The sequence below is a fragment of the Cloeon dipterum genome, chromosome X (assembly GCF_949628265.1).
Source record: "Cloeon dipterum chromosome X, ieCloDipt1.1, whole genome shotgun sequence".
NCBI classification, from domain to species: Eukaryota; Metazoa; Arthropoda; class Insecta; order Ephemeroptera; family Baetidae; genus Cloeon; species Cloeon dipterum.
In genome coordinates, this window is record NC_088790.1 from 18,017,918 (window position 1) to 18,037,777 (window position 19,860).

General features: G+C 39.1%; 4 protein-coding genes and 1 long non-coding RNA gene across 6 annotated transcripts in view; 4 read left to right on the forward strand and 1 right to left on the reverse strand.

The window, feature by feature from the left end:
* LOC135946185 (ecdysone-inducible protein E75-like) overlaps positions 1-4,732 on the reverse strand; it is a 37,821-nt gene extending 33,089 nt beyond the window's left edge. Inside the window, exons 1-2 of the mRNA XM_065494269.1 lie at positions 4,538-4,732; positions 2,488-2,793 (exon numbers count right to left, since the gene is read on the reverse strand). Coding sequence (XP_065350341.1) covers positions 2,488-2,665 — 178 coding nt within the window. The 5' untranslated portion in view covers positions 2,666-2,793; positions 4,538-4,732. The remainder of the gene's footprint in view (positions 1-2,487; positions 2,794-4,537) is intronic.
* A 158-nt stretch (positions 4,733-4,890) lies between these two features.
* Positions 4,891-10,761, forward strand: LOC135946187 (uncharacterized). 2 transcript variants are annotated; one of them, XM_065494280.1, is made up of 4 exons: positions 4,891-4,983; positions 8,840-9,096; positions 9,154-9,337; positions 9,516-10,761. In XM_065494280.1, exons 1-4 carry the CDS (start codon positions 4,919-4,921, stop codon positions 9,613-9,615), a joined length of 606 nt encoding a protein of 201 aa, XP_065350352.1. In that variant the 5' UTR covers positions 4,891-4,918; the 3' UTR covers positions 9,616-10,761. The 2 variants fall into 2 exon arrangements, 1 of the variants encoding a protein (XP_065350352.1); XR_010575496.1 differs by lacking the exon at positions 4,891-4,983 and adding an exon at positions 7,616-8,019 and having other exon boundaries at positions 9,516-10,748.
* Positions 10,762-11,646: 885 nt separating this feature from the next.
* Positions 11,647-14,722, forward strand: LOC135946350 (B-cell receptor-associated protein 31). Its single transcript, XM_065494561.1, has 6 exons — positions 11,647-11,718; positions 12,348-12,451; positions 12,525-12,625; positions 12,873-13,017; positions 13,075-13,244; positions 14,280-14,722. The coding sequence occupies exons 2-6, from the start codon at positions 12,360-12,362 to the stop codon at positions 14,420-14,422; spliced, it is 651 nt and encodes a 216-aa protein (XP_065350633.1). The 5' UTR covers positions 11,647-11,718; positions 12,348-12,359; the 3' UTR covers positions 14,423-14,722.
* Positions 14,723-14,881: 159 nt separating this feature from the next.
* Positions 14,882-15,079, forward strand: LOC135946351 (uncharacterized). The gene is made up of 2 exons (XR_010575510.1): positions 14,882-14,929; positions 14,988-15,079. It is a non-coding gene; the product is annotated as an uncharacterized LOC135946351 (long non-coding RNA).
* Positions 15,080-15,419: 340 nt separating this feature from the next.
* On the forward strand, positions 15,420-19,701 carry LOC135946349 (dynein regulatory complex protein 11). Its single transcript, XM_065494559.1, has 10 exons — positions 15,420-15,547; positions 15,789-16,052; positions 16,514-16,713; positions 17,111-17,394; positions 17,447-17,595; positions 17,649-17,958; positions 18,320-18,519; positions 18,575-18,772; positions 19,190-19,372; positions 19,432-19,701. Exons 1-10 carry the CDS (start codon positions 15,539-15,541, stop codon positions 19,648-19,650), a joined length of 2,016 nt encoding a protein of 671 aa, XP_065350631.1. The 5' UTR covers positions 15,420-15,538; the 3' UTR covers positions 19,651-19,701.
* The last annotated feature ends 159 nt before the right edge of the window (positions 19,702-19,860 follow it).

Consider the following 19,860-nt stretch of genomic DNA (forward strand, 5'->3'; position numbering starts at 1 on the left):
GAGAAATGCAAAATGCGGCTGCTCTTTAAAATTATAATTTTCACGACTACAATAACAATCATACGTCAGAGTAAAATTTATCATAAAAACAACCTCCACGATGCAGGTTACTTGCATTCATTTGGTATTTGGTGGCCATAATCCATTCCGATCCCAAATTACAGCGGAAAGCACATGGTGCGGACCCGATTAGCGCCTCCCACTCCCTGTCGGCGTTCGCACCTGGCTATGTAACCCCTTCAGTGCAATATTGCTGCTGCACTCTTGTTCAACAAATATACGCGCGGTAATATTAGAATAATATATGCACATGGTAAATGAACAGGGGCCGGATAGGAACTGGATAACAGTGTCAAGGTTAGGCGCATTTTTATTCTCGTTATTACTCACGCGCGCGCCGTTGTTACCCATCGCTTGATACAGAAAGCGACCCTGGAAACGCTTTTTTCTCTCTCTTCGACCAGCGACAACTTCCTTCCGCCCCCTGCCAGTGTAATAATATCGCAGCTAGCTACAATTCAACATTTTGGGATGTGGTCTGACCGTGGTACGTGGATTCCATAAATTCGGTGCTGTCAGATAAAAAGTCGACCATTAATGATGACCACTCCTGCATTTATGTGCCAGCAGTGAGCACACAAATTATTAACTAAAAATGGTGTTGCGGCGAAACACGCGCGAGTTGATTGTGATTCAGTGTGTTTCCGAGGGGCGTTATATAGAATTGATTGTGAGTGTACAAAATCGCCATACTTGGCTCAAAAAGTTAAATCGATCCTTTACCTTAGGGTCTTAAATGACTTGAGATTAAGTTTCTGGCGACAACGACGACTGGTTTTTGTTGAGAACCTTTTTAGTTGCTACTTCTTTAGGTTTTTTATATCTTTGAACTGACCTTCCCTTAACAAAAGCTTGCATTGAATTTTGTCTATTGCCATTTTCTGGATTTTCTTCTTAGTGAAAAATAGCTAAATCTGGAATACTTTGAATTAAAAGGGAAATTTTGTCAAAAAAGAGAGATAGAACAAGGAGAGCATGTTATTTCACAAGAAATTTTGTTGACAATACGATCCATTCTCGTTTCTTGTTGAAACATGCCAGATCTATTCAATGGTAGGAGGGTTGTGATTATAGATCAAAAGACTTTAAGATAGCTCTGTAATATTCCATTTTTCCCAAGAAGCTTAGAGAAAAAATATAAAAACAGGAATTATTGAACGCCTCAAGATTGCCCACGGCCGTTTGCCAGACCACATGCGGGGAAGGAAAATTGTGCTGACGGTGGAGCAGTGAGTGACCTTTGTCACCTGACACGCCACATCCTGAGGTTGTTTACCTGCTCCCCCGCACACATGACCCATAAGTGGAGCAGGCACAAAAACGCTCTCCCTTTCAGCCAAACTCAACGGCCCTATTATTATTAGTTTCACTTTCACTGCCGTCGGTTTCCTTTTTTCTACAACCCGCGTCCGCCCCTCTCACATAATATTTTTCAAGGTTACTGCCTCTTCTTCTTTCACGGCCTGCCTGCCACCATGGAGGTTGCTCGCTCGCGGCACAGCCTCGCCGCCACTGCTGCCGCTGCTGCTGGTTTATTATTTTTCTTTCGAGAATAGGGTCATTGAACCACAGGCTCCTTATTTCAGAAGAGGTCCTTTCAAAGCGACCGAAAATTCTTAAATTCTTTCCGCGGGCGAATTCTCCCTTGGCTTGGTCAACGTTCCTTCACGCCTATCCGACATGTTTGACGTGTTTACTCAGTTTCCTCGCTGCTCCTCTTCCTGCCTCAAGTCCACGACCTTGACTTCCAATCCCTTCGCGGCTTTATCTCGAATTAGAAGCCACCAGGGTCACGTGATGTCAATTAAACCATCCGTCCACATTATTCGAGGGCAAATGGAACTAAGACGCAAGTGAGAGCAATAATGCGTGGACGTTTCTTTGGTATTTTGGTTTCTTTTCAAACTCCAATCGCTTGAGGTGATAAGCAGTAAATAATTTGGGGCCTTCACAGATAAGGATCAAAAACTTTCGGTTTTAGAGGTGAACTGATTTATATGATATTGCTCTGTCAAGATCGAGAGAAGACGCATTTTGCTTGATGTAATACAAATCTAGTCCAGAAATAAAGAAGATTTAATTCAATCTGGTCTATTCTCAGCCAACGCAGATTCGCCATTAAAAACCAGTTTTCGCTTTCGTAATATAAATCAAGGCAAGCTCCTTTTTTACTTGCCAAAATCTATCCAGCATGGTAAGCAAATATAATTTGTTATGAGCTGTACGCAAGACCTGAGTTTGAATATAATTATGTCCCTAGAGCCAAATATGTATAATGCTATGTTAATGCTGTTTCAAGATTTTTTAAGTATTGTCGCTTCACATAAAAGACGCGAGAAAATATTTCAAACTTAGTTCAATGCAAAAAAAAAGTGAACTGGAGTCAACCAATTATATAAACTGCCGGAGACGCGGTTTTGTACTCACCGAGATCAGGAATGGAGCTAGTGGCCTCTTCAAGAACTGGTCCACCGATGGGCGGAGGCGCTTCCTCGTCGTTCTGACCGGGCTCGTTCTTGATGGCCGAAAGTTTGGGTGCTCGGGAGGTTGGGGCGGGTGGAGGCAACATCGTAGAACTGGTGACTATTTGCTGGGTCAGCACCATAATACGGCGGCCAGCAGACAATTGCTGCTGCAGCAGGAGTGCGTTGGCAATCGTGGGTCGCGGGCAAATGCTCTCCGCGCGACGACGATTCTCACTTTTAAGTGTGATAAGAGTTTTGTTTGAAGGTCCTGAAATCAGATTGTAAAAAGGTCAGAAGCATGACTAAATAGATAAATGTTTAAGACTTGTAACTTGTAATTCCAGAATTACGTTCGTTTTAATATGGTGGTTGCTTCTATCGAATGCTTTTTTATATTGAATTTCTCCTGTATATTAATGTAATACATTTTTTGGTGAAATATATACCTAAAACAACCAGCTCTGCAGTCTGCATAATATATTTTGTATAAAAGGAAATCAACATTAAAACGGGATGAAAATATTTACATTGAAAAATTTATGATTGATAATTAGAATAATTGAAATATTTTTTTAAATAACACTAACCAATTTTATCTTAAAAAAAACAAATAATGGGTCTTGATAATATTAAATATTCAAGAGACTAGTTAATTATTTTCAATTCAGCTATTTAATCATCTTAAGGCGGCAAGACTGATAATCACTCTCGTAACACATCACATCATTTATATACTTTCTATATTACATGCAGCTGCGGAGCGATTCTTTCTCCACGGCTTCAGAGAGGTGATGCAACTGCCGATTGTATATTCCGCTCTAAAAATCTGCGCGGAGTCACCTTGTCAGTGGTTCGATTAACGCCGGCAGTGAAAAAGAAAATCGGAAATGGAACCGTATATTAAAACGTATAAACAGACCCTATTATCAAACACACAAACAGCTAATGACACGAAGAATGGAAATTATCTGTTAGAGCCGCGGCGTTCAATTCTTGACACACAGAAGTGGAAAGAAATGCTACTGATAAGGGGCCCTTGCCAGCACGTTATGAAAATAGAGGTCAACAAACGCAGTGCAGGACAAGCAAGGTCATCATTGAGACGCACGCAACTTGTACATACTGCCGTCAAGATGTGGATCAAAATTCGCAAGTGAAACTGGAGTATCAGATGAGGACCCGAATGCAACAAAGTTTTAGCAAAAAAATTAAAACGAGAACCAAAACAGGTCTGCTGCATATCCTCGGGAGAGCAAGCGTTACTTCCGAGCTCAGATTGCAGATTATCTGACTCACTTGGAAACCCGAAACGTGGAGTTATGAGAATTATACTCTGGCGTATTGCGAGGCTTATGTCACTCGCACCGCTTGCACCGAGCAATCAATGCATATCGACTCATATAGGGAAATATTTTTGCCGAGTAGTTTATATCGCGAGAAAAGTGTGTAAGTGGTAATTTGCGAGTTAAAAGCGAGAAGGATAGTGTGTTTCGCCGAAATATAAATAATTGCAGGCGTCAAGTTGAACGAGCAAAGCAAAGTACGTGCTGTGTGCTCGAGCAGCACTTAAAATTCAGAGAGGGAAACCGGCTGGCTCTTTCCAAGCTGACCTCCACTCTCGGCGAAAAAGGTTTTTCCGGCTGTGCGAAAATTTATAATGCGGGCCCGCACCTAGGCTACGTAAACAAAGTCAAGGCCGCACAGGGTTAATTCGAGCAATTTTCCGTGAGTCGCGCGAGCTGAAACGTCGGGAGGAAGGATCGACGGCTGCAGCACCTCAAGGTCAACCGAAAAATAATCTCCAGATAGAAACTCTCTCACACAAACGAATTCGCGAATGTGATCCGCGCCGAGGTCAGCCGGCTGAGGCGGAAGGCGAGTCCGAAACAAGAGGAGTCGCTCGCGCGCGATTCACTTTCACTCTCACTCTTTCCGCCGAGAGTGACAAACGGTGGACCAAAACAAACACGCGTGTATGAGGCCGGCGGGAAGCAACGTCGGCCGAAACTCACCCAGGGCGACGAATTCGGCGGCCAATCACATCGTCCGCAACGCTGGTCGGGCCTGTATGTCCGCTGACCAAGGGTGGCAAGGAGTCCGGCGCTTAAGTATCCGCACGCAGCTGCCCCGACTTAGCTGTACACACCTTTAGGCGGGCGGCCCGAGTTTGGTTTTCCGAAAGCAAACGCTGTTGTGAGCAGGCGGGCGGACGGGCAGGCGGGCGGCTGGCGGAGGGACCCCCTCCGACCGTCTCGTGGCTGTTCGGCGCGCCAGCTCGTGCGTGGTCGTGACTTTAACCTTGTCCTTGAACGAGAGCACCGACCGAACTGCTGCAGCAGCAGCAGCCCGGCACTGCGATCAGTGCGATCAACGAGCTAACTAGAGCTGGACAAATGGCCGCCTGGCTTGTCTCCTCGTGGTCAGTTGGCGGCCGATTTCACCCTGTGCCGAATCAAGGGTTGGCCGCCGATTTCTCGACTAGGGGGTGGCGCCCTTGAATCCCCCTCTTCCCCGGCGGCTGTCACACCCCTTGCAGCTCCCTCGGCCATGCTCGGGAGCAGCGGGGGAGGGGGGGGGGGTTGAACGCGATTTGGCGCGCGCCGTTTGCGCTACCGCTCGGCTCGCGAATTTTCGCTTTTCGCACACACACATACTCACCGCTCTTGCCCCACTCTCCTGGTTTTTGTACGCGAAAATACTGCTTTATGGGCGCCGATTGATTTTCTGCGTGGACTATTTATATAGTGAGTCGTGTATATGGAAGTTTGCATTGTTACGTGGTCGAAAATATACCAGGGTTGTTTTGTGCGGGATTTCCCGAGTGATGTTTCTACTGTGGTATAACATGTGGGCAAATACACTCCTTTTTTGGTGGCTTAGCGAATTTTATGCAGCTATGTCCGCTCAGCGCGGATCACGTCAGACGACAGAAATACCTGAATGACAAGAATTTTTATTTTTTATTTTGCTTGTGTTCTGTTCACCTTAATTTTTATTTTTATTACTATACTAAATTTGAGGAAACATAATATTCTTGAATGAGACTAAAAATTCGAAGGTTTTTAATCAGGCTTTTTTTGTTCCGCCTCATATTATTATTTTTTCCTTTAAATTTTAATTGCTCAGGTGGTGAGTTCCACAAAGATTTCAAAGCATGGCTGCATAAAAAACGAACCGGCAAAAATAACACTGCGCGTCCACTTATTTGCTTCTCTTGTGTGATGGAAAACTATATATTATATATTTAATATGGCTTCTTGCTTCTTGCCACAGCCTCTGACAATGAGTTTACCTAACACATGCTCATGGAGTAAATAATCCGCGGATTTTTCTTTGCATATAACGCAGTAACAATGTTATACATCACTTCAGCTTATAATTCAACCTTCTCGCCGCTAATCTCAAGACCTTGGCCTTGTAAGATAAAAAAATTATATCTATAGCATTATTTTATCTGCAGGACAAACGAAACAAACCCAAGTGAAATTCGCGGCAAAGAAATATAGATAATTTCCTCTCAATGACTTCTTTAAACGGTCTGAAAGATGGTATTAATGGAGATTATATGAATGTCACTGAAACATTAACTATTAAACGCGCACCCTTTTTGCTTTTTATCAACAAATAATCATCCACGTGTGATCTTCAATATAAAAGACCATGCAAGTCAGGTACATTTTAAACCGAGCGTAAATTTCCACTTCAAAAAACAAAAAAAATTATGCAGCCTCTCATATTTTTTAATTTCACATACGTTCCAAGGTTAGGTGAGAGGTTTTAGTTGCCAAAATATGGAGGCATTAAATGTTGAAAATTCCGGAAGTTTTGGCACTTTTTAATAGATATTATTTTTTAAAAAAAAAATCACGATACCTTATAAGTTCTAAAATAGCTACATACTTGCGATTTGTACTAAAAAATGTCATCTACGACTTTGCAATTGTATCAAGGTTATAGGTCTAATTTTTATGCATGTTTCAAATAATATTTAATTTCCTCAAAGGCTAACGTTAGAATTTTACGAAAAATGCACATTTTTAAAACTTTTTATTTTCTTCTCAAAATTCGAATTTTGTGTAAAATCCTGGTAGATTTTTTACGAGAAATTCGGCGTGGCAGGCCCGAAATCGACGCTTTTGCTACAAAACTGTCGCATTATTTTCAACATTATTTATTTTTCGAAGGAAAAACGTCAGCTTTTCAATAATTGTTTTGTTGTAACATTTTTTATCTTATTCAATGAGGACACACTACATTCCTCGTTTACTTAAAAACTCCATTTATTTTCATCCAACAAGTTTTTGTGTCACAATAATGCTCTACATTGCATGGAAAAACATTAAATATTTGCATTCGAAAATACTAGTCCAACAAAAATTTATTCCTATAGAAAATCAATCTAATCCTATCTCATCCAATTCAAATTTGCGGGGTGTCTATGATTTTCATTGATTTGAACGTCTTAACGCGATTCTTAGTGGGAATTTCAACTTAATTAATTTATTTCGTTTGATGACCCAGACACGATTGAAAGTAGTTAAGCAAAAACAGTTCGTCTATATTTCACATAGTTGCTGTTTTTCACGGCCAGTGAAGCAGCATCCCCTGCAAATTGCTATTGTGGTGATTTCGTTGGTTAGGCACTGCTGACGAAATGCCTCCCGAGTATTATATCACTGAAAAACGTACAAGGTCGTTTTCCTATTCAAATTTCACTTTTATAGACACCCGGGCGTACCCTTAGGCATTTTAAATATGGAATAGTGACCCATGCATCTATCTTTTCCATAATAAATATTTCAAATTCGCAAAAACTTTTAGATTGGCTCTGATATGCAACCAAATGTTCTAATACAAATACTGAATGAATTATTCCGCCTCAATAAAAACATGATATTCCTCCACGTCAGCATACAATTTAAACTCTTTATTATTAACAAAATCCTCCTCGACCCTTTAAAATGTTAACTCAAATTAAAACATTTTTTTATTTCCGCCAAGTTTGATAAGTAAACATATTTTATTCAGATATTTCAATGTAAACTTCGATAATTCTAAGCGCGAAATTGCATGTGTATTATTTAAACAGACTATAAAAGCTCATCCGCTCTTTATTTTTCTTTACAAAAGAGTGTCAAATCCAAGGGGGGTAGCAGCAACGGCTGCGAGCCGCCTGACAGGCAGACGGGTGCACAGACAGTCAGTCGAGGCATAAGCACCAAAAGCAGGGCAGTGCGAGGGTGGGTGCATGTGCACCGGCGGCGGCTCCAGTCAGCTTCTCTTCGCCTGCTGTTTCGCGGTGTATGCAACCCACAGAATAGATGGCGCAGTCGTGCAGACTTGTGCTGTGGTGTGTGTTGGCGTGCTGCTGCGTTCTTCATGGGTGCGTTTTTCGGCTCCTCCTTTCGACTCGCACGATTCTCACGAGAAACAGAGAGGCGTGCAGGAGGAAAGGAATTTCATTGTTATTGTTGCTGCTGTCAACCAAGTTGATGTGAGTTTTTCAATTCAGTGCTTGAAAAATTTAGCTTTTTGATCAATGTTTTACTCTGGAAAACGCGGAAAAGTGTAGATTAAGCCTGTGATATTTTTATTCATAGCATTTTTCAATCAGCTTTGGTGCGCTATCCATATATGGGGGAATATGTGTAAGGTTTAGTTGCCAAATCAGAAAGGTGTTTCGACGCGACATGACGCCCAGATTTTCGTATTTTTTTATCTTGGGATTATTGTCTTGCAAAATATTATATAATTATCTTTTTTTAATTCCGAGTCTTGCAGTTATATAGCCTTTTGTGTTGGATGGATTGTCAGCATAAAATTTAGGATATAACAACTTTTAGCGCCCATTATTTTATTATCTAGGTGCACCTAAATTTGATTCGAATATGATAAAAAGGATAAAAACTATGGAGCCTTAATTTTATTCGTACCTAAAATTTAATAATAAAATTATCATTTAAAGATAACAATTTTTTTTAGCAATATTTCTGGATTTTACGAAAATCGCAAAATTTTGTGTGTCTGCAACGTTTAGTCGTTTTTTAGGTTCGAAAAGGGCCGCCCTACTTAAATCTTCAATATGTTAAAATTCGCGAAATTTTCAACACCTCTTTCCTACTATTCTAATCTTTTCACCACTTTTCGCAAACTTGCGCAAATACTCATAATCTTACTAACTAGATAAATTTAAAACGGTTTCGGACACATCTAAAAGCTTATTTTTTTAGTATTGGTGCTTTCTTCAATTATTCTGGCCCTGATTTGGACCAAAAAATGCACATATTATTTTAAATTGTCCTGCTTTGTCTTAGAATGGAGGAAGCTGATTTGATCGCCAAATTTGAGCCTGGAATAGAAAACCAAAGCGAATCCCCACGGCCTTCCACCCCTGTGCGCCCTTCGTCTCCTGCCAACGAGCAACCTTCCGACGAATCCTCCCGACGTCATGATTCTTCTGTCGAAATTCCGCACAAAAAAGATGATGATGAAGAAGAACATAAGGACGGAGCGAAAAAAGACTCGAACGAAAAAAGGACCAACACCTACATTGGATGGACATCATCCCCAAGTATATATTATTATTAATTAAATTTGAGACCATGGTTTTATCAGTTCAAACTTTCAGACCGATCAAGCCCTTTTCCAATCAGCAAGGACACTAAGGACAGCAAGAAACGTCGTGATAGCGGCAGCTCTTCGGATGGTGAAAAAGATGGTAGAAACATGAGCAGACCCCATAGGACAATTTGTGCTCTCAAAATCAGCAATGAAACTATAGGAAGAATTTTACTAATTTTCCTCGTCGTAGTGTAAGTATGCGAATTATGCCTTCAAAATGCGTTTATCAAAATCAATAAAATTATATGCCATTCTGTTTTGAAGCTATGTTAATAATGAAAATATTTGATAATTAGGTTGTTTTATATTTACAATTCTTTGCACTGTATACATGCAATTTATCTTAAGTATACCATATTTTCATTCCAGATTTATTGTCTTCTGTTATTCCATTCTGGCGGATTGGAGTAGCTACAAATGTGCAGTCTCAGAAAAAAAGGGAAACACCAAGAAAAGATATCCTTTATAGACAGATGTCTTAAGTTCGCGATGTTCTTAATAACTTCATTGAACTGTTGGGTTTATTATATTGTGCAGCTTAAGATCCTTTTTATGCTCAGAAGTTAGAAATCTGAATGCTTTTAATGCTTACTAAATTCAAAAAGGCATTTCTTGTCCAAAGACAACTGAATGAAATCAAAGCTAATTTAAGTAAAATTCAAGATAAACCGTCTAAACATTTGGCTATCAGGAAAGCGCAAACATTATAAATTTAGTTTGATATACTGCCTATTATGTCACAAACGTACCTGTCAGTCTTGTGAATATTTTTTTCCATCCACATTTACCATTTTTAATGTGCTGAAAGCTTTAAACTACATGTTATGGATTAGAAGACTGACATTTTATCAATATGTTACAATGATAAAAATGTCAATAATTGTAATGGTAACTACTTGCTTTATTACAATTTTTAAGGTATAATATAAGGCCTCAACCTATGACTTCTTTGTGAGATCTTTTTACTGAACATTTGTATAGAAATATTACTCTATAATTTACTCAAATCAACTTGATTCTCTTGATGTGTTGACTACATCGTGCTTAAAACTTAAACATTTTTAACTGTGATTTTTTCACTCCAAGAACTTTTAAGAAATGTAAGCTTACCAAAGTGTCTTCATATTTTCCTTTGATCTTAAGTAACATAATGGTATTTTCCTAACTAATATAACATTTCAATGATAGAAAATAGTGTGACTATCGTCTTAAATTAAAACATTATCAATACTGACGAATGAATAAATAAATGTAAAACATGTATTTCACTATCGTCATTGTGCTAATAAAATGGTCGGTACTATAATTATTACCTATAAAATATGTTCAAAAAACGGCGATGTTGTAATAACCAGTGAAACAGAAAAATACTCAAGATACTTTATTTACAAGAAAATATTAACCAAAGGGACATAATCTGGACTTCTCATGATATCCTATGACAATTTCTTCGATTTCGCAGTGCTCAGCATGAAAACAAGGTCATTTCATTTTTAGTTTTCACTTGTCAGCTCTTAATGATTTTAGCTGAGAAATGTTTATATTTTTAATTTCTGTATTATTTTGAATTATAAAATGATGAACAATTAATAATTAAATATACATATATGATTCTGAAACATGCCTGGCGCTAAAAAAATTTTGTGCTGCCAGTTATAAATTTCCCTCATAGATATTTGACACTCTCAGGAGTGTCAAAGCAATGTGAGGTATTTGAGCAGTTCGGAGATCTAATACTGGCTACCCAATGTCAGAGATGGCAAAAAGTGGTTAGTTTAGTGACTCGAATTGCTCAAATTGCTCGACGGGCTGGGAGGCGCACCGGCGCCGACTCGCTACTTGCTGGTTTGCACCTTTCCAGCATGCGTGATTTGGCTTCACGGGACGAATGTCTAGCGTTTCAATGCAGTCCTCGGTGCAGAGGCAAGTGGCCCTTCGGTTGGCTGGGTCCCTGTGCGGCCTGGTGCGCCCATGTTATCCGTTCGCGGTGTTATTGGGACCCGGGTTTCAGCATTCGTGCTAGTGCAGTGCGCGCCCTTCCCGGTCCTCGGACGGACAAGGATAAAAAGAGCAAAAAAAAAAAAAAAAAAAAAAAGATATTGATAATACAGGGAGCTGGTAAGTGGTGAGGAGATTTCATCAGAATATAAGTTATTTATGGCAGGCTCACCATTTTCGCCCGACTCACACTTCTCGCTAGGATAGGGATTAACATTGAATCTTCCCATCAGAGCGATAAGTGTGAGTGAGCGGAAAGTGTGAGTCCCCCATATGTGTCCATGTCCAATAGAGAAATGTATTTAACAATTTCCCCAATTCTAAGTTGTGTTATGTGTATATTCAATTTTTTACAATGTGGTACAATGCACCTAAAAATTGGTAAAATAAAATACAAAGAAGGTATTATTAGAACTCAAATGTTATTATGATAGGTGTTTTGGGTTTCCAGACCAATGCTATTAAATTTAAGAAACATTTCGCGCGGTTTATTTTGACAGGAAAAGTGAAATAAGCGCCTCTAGCGGACACCGCTCTATTCAAAGTAGACATTTACTAAACACGAAAACGAAAAGTAAGTACTGAGTCATACTTCAACAATCTTTGATTGCTTCAGCTCAATGTTTTCGATGTTAATTGATGTGACATCGGTATTCTGACGTATTTCCTATTCCGTACAAGTCATCGAATCGATCGACCAACCGCTAAACTAATCGTGTATGTTAGTTATGACCAGACTTAAATCGCGCTATATCACGGCACTCTGTGCAACCTAGCTCTTTGCCTGGTACAGTACACACAGCGATTTCCAACTGGACGCACTCTTATTTTAGCTTGCGGACCGAATACTTAAAAATAACTTTTGGTGTCGCCCGATTTCTTGAATTTTCTTTCCAGTTTAGGTATTCAATTTTGATCTTTATTTCTAGACGTTTTGGTTTATTGCAAATTTTGTCTTTGACTTCTAGAAAGAAGGCGTATCCTCTCCTACCTTGTGTTCAATTCCCAAAATAGATTTGCTGATATTTCTCATTTTTGTGCTATGTGGTTTAAATTTACCTGATCAAAAAGGACACGTTGGCCGTAAAATTTTCTTGCTCCAAAACTTAATAGTCATCCAAATTCGTATTAAATATATATTTTAATTTGATTAACTACATATTTTTAATGCTTATAAATATAATTATATTTTTTTAGAACCAGAGAACATCAAACATGAGTCTTCAGTGGGCTCTGATCGCAGGCTTCCTTTACCTGGAAATTGCCGTTGTTTTACTTCTGGTCCTTCCCTTGATTTCAGCGCGAAGGTATGTATCACATTTTAAGATGAACTATTAAAACATTTTGCTAACAAATTGCAATCTGATGCAATCCTTGCAGATGGCAGTCGTTCTTCAAATCAAGGTTCCTCCAGACCCTCAGCAGCCAAGCACAACTCTACTTCCTCATCCTGCTTGCCATTCTTATTCTCTTCTTTTTGGGTATGAGGAATTCTGCAAGTTTATTTTCTTTATAAACTGAAGCACTTTCTGCGTGCACTGCACACAATCATGAAATAACTGATTGTGAGTGAATACTTGGGATATAACAATTAGATTATAAATAGGAATACTATTCATTTGTCTTTTGTGTCTTCAAATTTTGGAAAAAATAACGCTAGTTTTCCACATTACGGAACTCGAAAAATAAAACTGTTAATCATATGAAATTACCTTATTTACCCTGCAGATGCTATCCGTGAGATGAGGAAGTACTCAGACAAGGAACACACTGCAGACCACCAGCACCTGGACGCAGAAATGCAATCGACGATGCGCCTCTTCCGCGCCCAGCGCAACTTCTACATCTCTGGCTTTGCCCTGTTCCTCAGTCTGTAAGCACATGCTGCAAAATTAACTCTTCATGCGAGTGTAAAACGATCCTCTTTCAGGGTAATTCGTCGCCTTGTGACTCTCATCTCAACCCAAGCCACTCTGGAAGCTTGCAGCGAGGCATCGATGAAGCAGGCGCAGTCTGCCACCCAGGCGGCCAGACAGATGATGACATCACCCAAGGAGGAACTCCAGGAGCTCAACAACGAGATCAACGAACTCAAAAAAGGTATAGTAGGGATGTCTTATAAACATGATTAAATTCTGGTAATTTTCTTGAGAAGAAAAATAATAATATTATTTAGCCTTTGTGAGTTGGACTTAATGATTACTCCATTAAAAGCAATACTGTTACATCGACATATTTTTAGAAACAATCACAATATATATTTAACTGCGTATTTGGAGATGTTATTAAATGAAAAATATTATTTTTTTGTATTTTAGAGATGACAATATTATGTTACTTAATGTGCTTATATTTCGTTCTGGAACTTTTTTCCGAACAATTTGTGTGTTAATCTGACACACCATCTGTAAAGATGTAAATGAATTGCATATAGATGGAGCTGGATTTATATTCACCTGTTGCGAAAGCCCTTTAGCGTTCAAAGCTGCCAATAGATGACTCCAGTGGTTACTTTCGATTTTAAGGAACTACTGCTGTAATTTCTGACTTGATCCTGAATTCATCTCTTAAAATGATTTCTTATGATTTGTTTAAAACAAAAATCTCCGTAGAAACGTCATCAAAGATTTTTTTATTGAAAATTTGTTTTGGCTGGACCAATTTTCCACAAAAATCATTTGGAAGGCTGAATGCACAGCAACAGGATTGCGTGTGAAATCGCAGTGGAAGCAACTTAAAATCGAAATTAACCACTGGCGTCATCTATTGACGGCTCTGAACACTAAGGGCTTTCGAAAGAACTGGCGAATTTAGTTGTCTAAAAAATTATTCATTGTTGCAAAAACTTACAAAGCCACATTAAGACCAGCTAAAAGCTATGCATTTAATGGGCTATTTATAGTGCAGGCCATAATATTTCCAGTCCTAATCATATTTAGTGCAGCTTGCTCAGCAGTGTATTTCTATAAATGTGAAGAAGTAAACAGCTTGCATTTAATTTATTTTATGGCAGTGTTTTTAATTCAAAATTTTCCAAGATTAAGTTATAATGTTTTTCTTTTGATTCTATTTCTTATGAAAATAAACGGTCAAGTCATTACTTGATTTAACTTATTTAATTATTCTATTCTACAGAATTGGCAAAGGAAAAGTTGGACAAGGAAGCAGTTTTGCGTCAAAGCGAAAATCTGTCGGAAGAGTATGACCGCGTGTCCAAACTGAACAGCGAATTGGAGAGGAAACTGGCTGCAAGTGAGCCGTCTAAGAAAGATGACTGAACAAGAACCGACTGAAATTTGCAACGTTCTCCTTCAATCACGTAATCTGAGTGTTACCAAGCCCATAACATATTAATATCTGGTAACCGTTAAGCAAACTGGCCAAATTTGTCTGTGGAGTAAGCCTTGAAGAGGAATATTGTAATATTATAAGTTATTGTTTTGCCCTTACCAGTAGTTCAATTTGATTGCTGTTCTGGTTTTTTTTCCAATTTTTTCTAATTTGTTTACTGTTGTTTTCCTGGCACCTCTACGTTATGTAATCTGCTTTTTCATAAAAATAAATAAAATGGTTAATTATTTTTGAAACTCATTTACGCATCCTTAACTTTAAGTTTTGATTAATCTAATACCCTAATACCAAATTGACTGTTATTAAAAGGGGAGAGGGACTGACTTTCACTCAGTAAGTTGATTGCCATGGCAACTGGGACGCTTCAGACTGACAAGTTTGTATCGTAAACCTTTCAAAAGAAAGCACTTAAACGTTGGAAATATGTCTCATCAGTAAGTTTATTTCATTTGGTTTTATATAAATGAGAAATTACTGACAAGGCATTGACAGGTACTATCAAAGGATCTGGGGAGAGGCGGTCAATGTCTTGAACACAGCTACTAGCCTAGACGCAATTTTGCAGTCAGCTAAGCCTGAAAGGGTGTTGTTGAACTCACAGTTAAGTAGCTGCATTTATTACATCCCTCGTCGTTCCAGGACAAAAAACTTAGTCACACCATTGTATCCGGTTTGTACGCCAAGTACACTTTGGTAGTAAAAAAGCTGGACGTTTGCTATGACCAAATAGTGCAACCGCAAAAACGCATCTTGGTGCGTAAGCTACTCGACGCCAGCATCGGTCGATTGATTGAGATTAAGGTAAAAAATTGCGTGTGTCCCTTGAAGGTGCTCTTCACCTTTGATATTCTTAATTCAGCACGAAATGGTCAACCTAGACCTTTCAGAGTACAGCAACATGGGCAACGCGATTACCGAGCTTCAGGTGCCGCCGATGGACGTCGAGGAAGTGGTTCCAAAGTACTACAAGGCTGAAAGAGCGAAGGAAATCGCTGCCAGGAAAGCACATTTGGATTCAATTCTGAAAAAGTTGGGAATTTTCGATGAAGCAAGTATAAAGAAATCCTGAAAATATATATACTTCAATTTATCTAATTGATTCTCAAGAATATTATTATATTGATAATAATTGCTCCCTAAAATAATTTTGTGAGCTATAGCTAAATGATTTCCATATTTTCTGATTAGTCAATATTTTTTTATAAACAAAAGAGTTTAAATTAATCGTTCTACTGCTGCATATCAGTAAATAGGCATTTAAATAATTTTGAAATTTTGTATTATGTTTTAAAGAAACACAAAGTTCTGGTTTTAACGGAGGATGAGGCTGTGCGTTTGATCCAGACGCACGAGCGGGCAAGACAGGGCCGACTACGAGCAAAATTGATGCGCGAGTTGACGGGCATTAAGAATAAAATGAGACCACCAGTTGCTGTCAATGAGAAGATTAAAACACCTGAAGAAGCCGCCCTGGTTTTCCAAAAGGTTTGGCGTGGTCTGCAGTCCCGTAGAGCAACCAAGCAAAGGAAGATCGCGGAAATGATTCTCATTGGAATGGTCAGTATCAGAAAGAACGAGGGTTTCAATTATCAATGTAGGAAAATAATTCAAATAGAAATCATAGTGTATTGTAAATTTTATACAATGAATTTTTTCCTAAAACACTCAGGGAAAGCTTGAGGAAAATGATTTAACATGTTTTTCAAACCCAGATGTAATACATAGAGCGTATTGCGAATTTATGAAAAATGCAACACACAATGAGACCCCGATTCTTTTATTTTTCATTGACTCTTTCCCTAAGATAGCGGAGTGAATGTTACTTTAATTCTTAGAATGGGAAAAAACTTTGTTGAATTTATGATAAAATTTCCTTGTAATAGAAACCAGTGCTGGAATTTTGTTGTTGGTCTCTTCTCGTTTTGAATTAATTTTTCCCGAGAAAAAATATCATTCTCATCTTCAGTTTTAATTTTTTTAATATCAATTTGAAAAAAAAAACTATTTTTTATTCGCAGGAGGAGTCACCGACTGTGGAAGAGCGGCAACGACGACGAGCGCGCGAAGTGGAGGAATTGCGTCGGCAGTCGCAGGTGGTGTACAGAGAACGCTTTGAGAAGGCTATGGTCGAAGAGAGGCTGCGTGCCGAGCAGTTGCACACCATCAGCCTCACGAAGCGGATCACCACCGAAATACGCACTTGGTTCATGGAGTACAAGTATGCACGGGCTTATCAACGCCTGCAAATAATCAAAGTAGGCAACCTGCTTGACTCGACTGTTCAGCAGGTTGCCTAACCGCATTCTCGATAGGGATGCGTGTTTTAAAATGAAATTTTAATTTTTACAATGTGCTGGAGCCATGAGGCTCAGTAACTGAAAATCATTGAAGAAAATATGATCATTCTAAATTAATAATATATTATTACATTCTCCTTAAATTACTTTTTTGAACAATTTTTTGCGTGCACACTTTCCCAGGTGATACTATAATGAACACTATTCATGCTTCCGGTAGTTAATTCATGCTTTTAGCTTGTAAGACCTATTATTGCTGTGACTACTCATTAATCTATAGAGTTATCTTAAAAATAAAGTAGCATTTATTTCCCGCAGGAATGGTACAGGCAAGTTTCCGGACCTGCCGACCGAGGAGATGGGTGGTTCAGTGATTTTGTTCGGCGGCGGTGATGGAATAGAGCAGGGAGTGGCTGAGAGCGAGGCCAGCAAGTCAACAGTAGCATCCAATCGCGATGGCAAGGGCAAAAAGGACAAGGGCAAGAAGTCCAAAGAGAAAGAAAGTAAGAAATCGAAGGACGCGCTTGATGATGACCCTGGCTTCAAAATGCAGCCCTCCGCTTTCCTGCCCACGATCCTGTCGGACAACTCTGAGTTCGATGGTAGGGTTAAGGATTGCAAATGATAAGCTGTTTTGATGAGGGTTATTTCCAGAGGAGTGGAGGAGCAAGAATGAAACAGATAATCCTTTGCAGCATCACTACGCAGACATGATTGAGAAAGAAAAGCTGGAGGAAGTTGAGAGGGAAATCAGAAAAGTGATTGATGAAGCCTTGAGAGCCGAGCTGGAGCTTCTGAAAGCTGTATTATCGAATCGAAGTTGCTTTTGTGACTAGATCTCATAGACATTTTGCAGGCACTGGACCGCGACAGAGCGAAACGTGGAAAGAAAGTGAAGAAAAGTGGTAAAAAGAAGGGTCGAAAGGGCGGAAAAAAGGGCAAGAAAAAACGCGAAAAGGACCTGACGCCCGACCGAACCTTAGACTCGTTGTTTGAAGAGCTGGTCACTCAGGGCATCATCAAGTACTATCCCGAGACGCCACTCTCCTCTTTCTTCGGCGATCCCTCGCTCATCATGCACGAGCAAAAGGCGCAGGGCAAGGAGCCCATTCCTGCACTCGGCGACGTACGCAGGCTCATCAACGAATACTGTATTTTGCCTATGGGTATATATAAAAGATTTTTGCTTAAATACGTATGTCACAATACGATTATTTGTGAGGTCTAATAAGAAAAACAAATTCGTAACAGTTCAGTATTTTATTACTAATTGAATAAAAAATTGATGGAAAATATTTAATTTACCTATGTGTTGTTGAAACAGCTGATTCAGACAGGTTTTAAAGTTTTAACTCGAGATGTTAAACATATTTTTATGATAATGCCAGCATATTATTGAAACTGATTGCCGGAAAAGTACTTTTACCCTTTGACACTTTTCACTATAACAACACATTTAAGTTTTTATGAGAAAAATAGCTTGGAAAAAAATAATTTTTGTTCATCTTGACAAAAAATTATTTTCAGGCTCTAAGGAAATTCACCAGTCAGCTCCTCTGGTACGATCCGTCCTCTTGACCGGTCCAGCAGGTTGCGGAAAAGATCTATTAGTTCACGCAATCTGCTCTGAGCTAGGAGCGGTTTTATTTGACTTGACTCCCGCAAACGTAGCCGGCAAGTACCCTGGAAAAGCGGGACTTACAATGCTTGTCCATCTCATCAATAAGGTAATAACGATTAATAATTATGAAGAATTAACAAGAAATCCAAAATATTGGTCAGGTTTCTCGTTTGGTTCAGCCATCAGTGTTGTACATGGACACAGCAGAAAAACCTTTCTTGAAAAAAGTGCCAAAGCAAGACAAAAGCGATCCGAAGCGGCTTAAGAAAGATTTGCCAAAGATCGTCAAAGGTATCAGCTCAGACGATCAGGTCATTCTAGTTGGCTGCTCCAATAATCCTTGGGAATGTGATCAAAAGGTAATGGGTAACAAAAATTAATCAAATGCCGGAGTTTCTCTATGTGTGCATGAACGTAACCTGAAAGTAAAGAAAGTCTAAATTTGGCATTTTCTTCCCATCTCCGATTTATATTTTTGCCGCTATTAAGCTCTTAGAGAGCTGAATGAAATATACAATGTTATAGACCGAGAGATAGCAAAAAGTATTGAGTAAAAATAAATAATTGACTGTTTACTATATCTAAAGCCACTCCCTCCGTCGGAAATTTTGCCAAGATTTTTCAACCTATATACTTAAAATAATATTTTGGGCAAATTTTTGGTAAAATGAGGGCATGCGAAATCAGTTTTGTAAATATTAATTAATAAAATAATAGTGTAATTTTTAGGCTCGCAGACTATTTGCATCTCTGAAAATATTACTCTTGCTATATAGGCACTCACTCAAACCTACAACAAAATCATCGTGCTGCCCAAGCCAGACTACGCTTCATTGTCGGCGATGTGGCGGTATCGTTTGATGCAGTATCCGGCCGTCAGCAGGCAGTTCAACACTGGGGTAATGGCCAAGCTCTGCGATGGCTATGCAATGGGAACGGTTGTAAAGGTCATCGACGAGGTATGTGTGCAAAATTATAGGATGAAATGCATCTAAAAAAAATCGCTTTCCACGCGCAGGTGTTGAAGTGTAAGCGGATTTTGCAGCTGAAGACGCAACCGCTTACGCACGTTGAGTTTATAAACTGTCTGGCTAAGTATGATCCGATATTCAGGGAAGAGGAAGAGTGCTACGCGCAGTGGTACGCAAAAACACCTCTAGGAAAAAAGAAGATCAGGGCACTTGAGTTGGAGGAAGAAATGAAAGCGGAGAAGGAAAAACGCAAGAAAAAGAAATAAAATGTTGTAGAAAATAAAATTAAGAGGTTTTTATATAGTGGACCATCAAACAAAACCTTTATGCATGTACTGGTTTGCTGTGTTTGAAATATAAATCGTTATCAAATGCTTCATTTGAATGTGATTAGGAAAATTTATATTTTTATTCGTATCGGATCCACATTCATCCTTCAATTATTTGCAACATTTTCTTCAGTTAGTTCAACTTTT